The 8216-nt window shown below is 43.5% G+C and overlaps 1 protein-coding gene across 1 annotated transcript in view; it reads right to left on the bottom strand.

Annotated features, from left to right (window-relative positions):
- Positions 1 to 7120, bottom strand: part of LOC119394303 (atrial natriuretic peptide receptor 1-like) — an 83059-nt gene extending 75939 nt beyond the window's left edge. The window contains exons 1-3 of the mRNA XM_037661593.2: positions 7049 to 7120; positions 6884 to 6961; positions 1866 to 1970 (exon numbers count right to left, since the gene is read on the bottom strand). Coding sequence (XP_037517521.2) covers positions 1866 to 1970; positions 6884 to 6961; positions 7049 to 7120 — 255 coding nt within the window. The remainder of the gene's footprint in view (positions 1 to 1865; positions 1971 to 6883; positions 6962 to 7048) is intronic.
- Positions 7121 to 8216: the final 1096 nt, after the last annotated feature.

Here is an 8216-nt window from a genome sequence, read left to right as displayed (position 1 = left end):
GATTTTTCTCGACCCAGTTTTTTACGGCGCGACAGGAAGCTTACCCTTCGTAGCGTTTGTAGCTGCAGTGGTTTATACTAGAAGCTCGTAGTTATTTTATAAGCAGTATCTTTCGATCTGAAAGGCTCCAAACACGCATGAAGGCTTGCTCCAGCAACGCTGAGAATTGATAGCGATGCCGCTAGCCCTTGTGAAAGCTGTCGTCATTCTCCTTTCGCAGGAGTTACTGTAGCTATGCTTAACCACCTTTTATTTTGAGCTTGCAAACCATTTTTGAAAATAGAAAGCTGTTACAATGAGGTGATGTGGCTTTATACACCTTCTCGGTATTTGTACAGCGTTGTGTGCGCCTGCGCCCAAGGTTGCCTGTGCCTGCGACATGGATGGTTTGTGCCGGCATGGGATAGGCATGGGATCATTACGCCAAGCGAAGGCAGCGCCACCTTGTTGCATACAACTAACGCAGGCCTATATGTACATTTTATGGAGTAATAACGTTTAATATAAAGAAATGAACAATATTTCGGTACTAACAGAAAAGTCATCGAACGCATACACCAACCAATGGTCACGTGACCGCCTTCATCGGACCGTCTATGATTTTGCCGCCAGAGGCGCCAAAGGTCATTTTTCGCGACTTTCAATGGAGAAATAAAAATATAAATCCACCTCTCACGAGATAAACAGGGTTGGTTTGAGTGAATGCGACGGACAATCTTTCCATCAGTGCAGTCATCTCATTTCATGTTTTGGGCAGTTGTCGGTCCCTTTAACATGTCCCTTTTGATATCTCTCAAAATCGTGTCAGTACTCCTTTAAGCGAACGCATAAAGCGCCCTCTGACTTTTTTTCTTTTTTTTTTTGGTATCGCATGCCAGCGATCACAAGCAGGGAGAAGTGCTTGACGCCACGAAAATGAACGAACGTAACATTTTGCTGTAAGATGTAAGATGTCTGTGCGTGAGCTTATTTTCATTGTTTTTTTTTTTTTTTGTAGCTGGTAACCGGCTAAATCATTGCAGCGCGAGCTTGTTGGTGTGGCATCACTGAATACGACTTTTGCGCATATAAACGAAGACACAATCGAGACACAAGAAAGTAGCGCAGTGCGTCGCGTTCACGTGCTTTGCTTGTATCCATGTTTGTGTGCGCCGCGCGTTTTGGTGCACGTCAAAGAAAAAAAAATGATCAAACGACCAAAATTAATTCGAAGACCTCCACAATACAACGCTCTCAAAGCCCCAGCCGGCGTTGTTTTTAAGAGTCAAGCTTCGTGAAATCTTTCGTGTGGTTATAAAACGTGTGGTTATACAAATTTTATTTCGTGTGGCTATACAAACGTATGATGTTTCAGAAATGGCTGGGCTAGGCAGCGTGTGTGTCAGCAGGCCTCCGATTGCTTTATCGTTCCTACTTTTTTGTTATATACTGCACAAGTATATATTACGCGATTGTAACGAATAAATCTTTTTGCAAGCCAGCGCTATCGTCTGTGCCCGTCTTTTACTGGTCCTCTGTCTTTTCGCGCTGTTTTTATGTGAAATATGTCGTACCAACTCGCCCAAGCAAACACTTGAGTTATAAAAGCCAACCGTTTATGCACCGAATAAGGCGTTCACTGGTTATTAGATCAGGAACGAAAGCAAGCGGTTACGTCCAGTTTGAACGAATAAGTAAAGCTGATCAGGTAGCGCAAGATTTGACCCTGGACAAGAGAAGGGACGAAGACGAGCGCTCGCTCGTCTTCGTCCCTTCTCTTGTCCAGGGTCAAATCTTGCGCTACGCGATCAGTTATGCATTACCAACATGCCCAACTTCATAATCTCGTGAATAAGTAAAAAATACGTGCAAAATGCCAGTCTCACCCTTAAGCTTCCTCGCGGACACAGTTCTGTGATTATCGAAATGTTGGGTTCTTCGACGCAAAGTCCCACGAAGCGAACGAGGTTCTCATGTGTGAGGTCGTGTACCTGCAAAACACGACGATGATCGTCGGAAACTTGCAACGACAGAGAATTGAAGCAGTGTTTCCAAAGGAATTCATTGTGGAGGAAGGTGATATGCACATGCTCGGACTCAACAGAACCAGGCCACACAAACATCGGCATTTGCCTCATTTGCGTTGTATGGTTCGCTTTTGTTGTTCAGTTCTCTTGGTTACAGAAGAAAAGGTATATATATATATATATATATATATATATATATATATATATATATATATATATATATATATATATATATATATATATATATATATATATGACGTTACAAAACAGAGACGCGTCGTGGTTCAGATGCCATACTGCCATTTATTCTAATACACGCGCATACTACTCCGTCGTCGCCTTCTCATACCATCGCCTTGTTCCTACGTCACACTCTTCCTCCTCCCCTCGAGAAAGTCTCATTTCAGAAGGTACAAAATAACGCCGCAGTTTGTTTACATGAACAATGTCAGAGTTTCTACCTTAAGGCAACACAGAGTGGTTGGTCTCGTAGTTCACTGGTGAGACCTTTCGTAGAACCGTGTAAGGCCCTTTCATGACTGAACTCAGTTTGCCGTTGTTGGGATGCCATGGTGTCTCGTAAAGGACAAATTCACCGACTTGGAACTCAACCGTAAGAAATTTCCTATCATAGACGACTCTGTTTTTGTTGTGGTAGGCGATAAAATTGTTAACCGCAGCTTTCCGCGCGTCTTCAACAGTTTATTCTCGTTGTTTTAGCATAGTCGCATAAGGTGGTATTCCATACATCAGGAAGGAAGTTGCGTAGCTGGTAACTTCGCGGGGCGTTCTGTTGTACTGATCTATTACCTCCGAGAGCAATTTAGTTCATCACTTCTGTGGCTCCTCATTGATCTTGCATTTAAGTCTGGTTACAATGGTCTGGTTCGTCCGCTCGTTCATACCATTGCATTGCGGATGATGAGATGAAGTGAAGAGTTGATGTATTCGGTTGTGTTTTAGGAACTGCTTAACTTTTCCTGCTGTGAATCCTGTTGCACGATCTTGAAAGGAACTTCCGTGGTTTTCCCGCAGCAAAAATGGTTTTTAGACATGAGATGTAGGCGTCACTGTTTTCAATTTTAAGAGCGCACACCCATACGTAGTGAGTAGCATGATCAATAATCAAGCGGATAAATCTATTTGATGAGCTGTATCCAGAAAATCGTCCAATCGGGACCATTGCAAAAAGGTCAAAAGGCTCTTCAGCTGGAGGGGGTGATTCGAGTGTCACATACTTCTTTGTTTTCGTCCTTCTTGCATCTCTGGCATGCATCGCAATGCCGATGTAGGTGGCAACATCAGTTATCAAATACGGCCAATAGTATTGTGGAGACAGGAGTGATAGTGTCTTCTTCACTCCGACATGCCCGAAATATTGATATGCCTTCCTAAGAATGGTTGGGCGCAGTTCATGGGGCTCATGTATCTTCCTTAGTCCTTTTCTTTTGACGATGACTATGTTGATTTCCAATGAATACGTTCCTTTTGGAACGTATTCGCTTGGAATGCGCTTGTCCTGTTGCTTTCTTCTACTAGTCCCACGTTTTTTTCGCGCTATTTGTTTCCAAAATGAATTACCAACTCGCCCAACAGTCTATCCTTCTGAGTTCTTTTTGGATGCTCATTGCTGCATCGTTGAAGTTCGTCGTGTGGCAGAAGCTGAACTATTGGGGCTTTGGAGAGTGCATCTGCTTCTACGTTGCTTATGTCCTCTTGATGTTTGATGTTGACTTCATAGATCGACAGTTTTAAAGACCACCGGAAAAGACGACCTTGAGGATTCTTAACATTCTTCAACCACTGAAGAGCAGAGTGATCCGTTACAACAGTGAATGGCTTTCCGTGAAGTTAGCAATGCCATTTATCAATGCCATCTGTAATAGCAAGGCATTTTCTCTCTGTAATAGCATAACACACCTGAGGCTAAAGTAGTTTGCGGGAATAATAGGCAATGGGATGTTCCTTGCCTTTGTCGTCAGGCTGGTTCAGCACTGCACCAATGCCTTCGGCAGACGCGTCGCAGTACATGTTCTCGAAGGGTCGTATATGCGAAGCACCGGTTCTTCAGTTATTCGCTCCTTCAGTTCCCGAACGGCTTGCTCGCATGCTTCCGTCCACGACCACTTGCTGCCTTTGTGAAGTATTTTCGTAAGGGGAAGCACGATGTCGCTGAATTGAGGGATGTACTGCCGGTAAGTGTTCACAGTGCCCAAGAAACGCTGAAGGTCTTTCTTTCGTTTAGCTCTCGAAATTTGAGTATTGCGACCACGTTACTTTGTTTCGGTGTCACTATTCTTTGTGAAATTTTGTAGCCCAAATATTCAATGCTGGATCTTGCATACTGGCTCTTTTTTCCCTTTCAGTTTTACGTTCTCGGCTTTAAGAGCTTTCGATAGTGCCTCGAGGTGTCGATATGATCGTCAAATGTCTCCGAGTGTACCACCACATCGTCAAAGTAATTGTTAACATTGGTGAGCTGTTGTTTGGCTAGTATTGATTTCATTGCTCTTTCAAATCTAGCGGGAGTGTTCTTTAACCTGAACGGCATTACAAACCACTCATAGTGGCCATTAGCCGTGACAAACGCAGTTTTCTGAACGTCGTCGGGATGCAGTCGGGCATGCCAGTATCCGGATGTTACATCCAATGTAGTGAAAAACTCAGCCTTTCTCAAGTGGTCATGCACATCTTCTATACGTGGAATTGGTTGATAGTCGGGTACCGTTATGGCGCTGCGCTTGAGGTAGTCAATACATAGACGAGTATGTTATTCGCCCTTCTTTTCCACTAAAATGACTGGTGCGGCTAGGGGGACAACGAAGGCCTCACAACACCTTGCTTAATGAGGGCGTCAACTTGTTTGTTAATCTCCGTTTTGTCTGCCTGTGAACATCTGTATGGTGCTCGATGAATTGGGACAGCATTGGTAAGTGCGATCCTATGTTGCTCAGTAGGGATGCATCCAATATCTGTCTGGGATTCGAAAAGATTGTGTCATACTTGTTTAAAAGAGAGTCGAGCACTGCAGGTTCATGCTGTGATAAGTTTTCTGAAGTCAGGGTTTCATCAGCGGGGCTGTAATAGTTGGCTTTTCATCATGATCTGGTGGGTTCAAATTTTCACGTCCTTGTGTCACTGACTTGCTTTCCTAATTTACAGAAAGATTGAAGCAGGAGGCTTTGTCTAGATCAAGAATTAATTGCGTTCTCATGCCTCGCAGAACGGCTACATAAACGTTCTTTGTTACATTCCCAATTTGCTACTGAATGTTTACGCGATCCAAAGTTCGGATGCTTGAAGTAACTTGAAGGACAGTCATGCTGGAGTCTCTCATAAACTGAAGTTTCAGCTGTACGTACACATCCTCAGTGATACAAGTAATTGTTGCTCCTGCATCAAGAATTGCAGTGACCTTCCGTTGGTGAGAGCTTTGAAGCGTGTTAACTCTAGGAGATGCATTTGTTTTGTGGGGCATGCGGTCGAGAAGTCAATGTTGGCTGCTGCGGTTTGCTCAAGAGACGTGAAGCTCCTGATGTAGTACCAGGATTACGAGAAAAAGAAACTGCTCTCACCCGTTTTAAAGATGTATCGACCCGTTGAGCAGCGGCGAGCCAGTCTGATGACGAGTTGAAAGAGTCCGGCGATCGCTAGTTCCACATCAGGAGGAACACCATCAGTCAGTCCATAAATGATGTGGCACTCTTTAAGGTCGGCCAAGGAGCCCAGTAGTTTTTTTCTCGTCGTAGTAGTCCTTGATTGTCTGCCCTACTTTCAGCCGGTAGTGAATAAAGAGACGGAAGGCAACTCCGCCTGTCGTACAAAGCAGTCTTGCATGTCGCGCTTTATATAGTCCCATGTCTCGCCGTTGCCGAAAATCTCTGTCAGGTACCACTTGGACGCCTGCCCTTCGATGACTGACCCAATCACGGTGTTTCCAGGATGCCTCGGCCGCCTTCGTGTCGAAAAGAAGCCACTTGTCGATGGGGACGTCTTCTGGGGTTCTCTTTTACATTGGTATGTTGAGCGGAGGCTTCGGGCTAGCCATGCCAGGTTGCTCAGGTCGATCCTGTCGCCTTGTGTGACGTTACAAAGCTGAGACGCGTCGGCGTTCAGACGTTGTTGTAATGCAAGCGCACGTCTGCGTCGTCTCCTTCCCCTACCATCGCCTTGTACGCATATATATATATATAATCTTCTGAGAAATTTTTGAGCGGTGGACATTTTGAAAGTTGGGAGTAAGGGGGGGAGGGGGCTTAAGCTTAATCAAACTTCCTGCTTTCAACACACCCAGCAATTTCATTTCTGGCATCTATGACATGCATAGAAGACGAAAGCAAGGACGCTTGCGTTTTAGCGCTGGCACTGGACTTGCCGATCTTTGAAACCACAAGGCGTCCTGTTAAGACTCCTTTTTACATAACCGCGAGCACAGTTGCTATTAACTGCGCGCAACTGTGCGTGCACACTTGATACTTATTGGTTCCTCTGGCTGGCAGTTCAAAGGATCCCAGGCCGTGGAGGTAGGCCGTGGAGGTCGCGTATCGATGGAGGGGAAATGCTATAGGCTGGTGTACTGTGCGATGTCAGTAAACGATAAAGAACATAAGATGGTCGAAAGTTTCGGAGCCCTCCATTACGGTGTGCCTCATAATAATATCGTGGTTTAGGCACGTAATACCCCGATATTATTATTATTGCTATTCTTCTTCTGCCTCTTCTTCTTCTTCTTATTGTTATTATTATTGCTCTTTGCGAAATATGAGACTGTTCTCAGCACTTTTAGTTTAGTAGGATTTAGATAAACATTTCACAGGTGCAACGTACACATAATTTATAAGATGTGTGTTTCAACCATATCAATATTTTTTTCTCACCATTTTTATCTCTGCGAGGAGCTGCCTATTGACGTTAAGCTTCTTGACGTCCAGTGGCTTTATAGCCACTCGTATTCCCTGTGGTGTCCGCAAGAAATAAACATAAGAAAATGAAGACACTCGTAAGACGGCAAGCTCAATAGATAGTCTGAGTGCGATACTTACCTTGACGGTTCCCAGCTGAACGCCAGATATCTTTAGTCCTTGTAATGTGCTCACATTGGACGCTGATTTCATGTATGACTAAAAAAAAGAAAAATACAAGTTTTATTGATTAAATGTGTAGCTTTATTGATTGAATGTGTAGCCTTAAGCTGTGTTCTGTTGCTGTTGACCACCCGAACGGTACTGCAACTGTGAAAAGGGCCTGCTGACAGGAAAAGGTGACAAAAAATTGTTTGTCTAGATGAAAAATTTATTTCTGCGAGTGGTTTTTCGCCAGCTGAGATGTGTGTTATAGATAAAATTTAGCATTTCCGGATATTTTTAAAAGCTCATTCCGATAGAAGTCTTGACGATGTTTACACGTTTTCTTAACATAACGTCGTTACTTATTTCTGTGTATGTTTATTTAAAATAAACACTTCTTTTTTGCATAATTGTTTTTGTATATTTTGTCATAATCAGCGTCTAATGTTACTTACCATATTTTACCGATATGCAATTATTGCACACGTGATAAGTGTGCCAGGTTTAATTATCAGGAAACGGCTATAAAGCGAAGCAAAATCGTAATGTGAAGACCATATAACTTAATGATCATGAAGATTTGGCGACACTGTTGCCTCTCAGTGACATCATGAATGAGTGAGCAATTTTCCAGGACGTTCGCTACACGACAACAAAGTTTGAGGCTTGTATTTTCCCTGCTTTACTTTGTCTTGCGTGGCGGAATAAGACACTAAAAAGCGCAGACTGTAGTTTCATTTTGATCAAGTGTGATAAGAATATCTGATGACCGCCCATAAGTTTGTTACGTGTCACTTAACGAATAGAACACCGATCGTGCGTTTAACGTCTAGTGCTCCTGTGCGCTACAATATTTTCCTTCTTAAATAAGTGTGAAAATCGCTTTAAATAGCAGTTCAAACAAAAATCATTCTCTCTTCGGGCAACCCTGTAATTTCTCTTAATTTATTTCCTGCAAAAAAATTGTGCTTATAGAAGGCTGTTGTTGCTTTAAATGAAACGTTGCTCGGCGCACTTGCCGCACGCAGTCTCCGACACGACATTTTCAACTAGCTATTTAGTCTCCCACAGATGAAAATTCAAATGGCCTAAAACGTTCGATGTGATAGCATGCACGTGGCGTTATGGACACAGCTCCTTAACG

Source organism: Rhipicephalus sanguineus, chromosome 5, assembly GCF_013339695.2.
Source record: "Rhipicephalus sanguineus isolate Rsan-2018 chromosome 5, BIME_Rsan_1.4, whole genome shotgun sequence".
NCBI lineage: Eukaryota > Metazoa > Arthropoda > Arachnida > Ixodida > Ixodidae > Rhipicephalus > Rhipicephalus sanguineus.
This window is presented reverse-complemented; position numbering and strand designations above follow the sequence as displayed.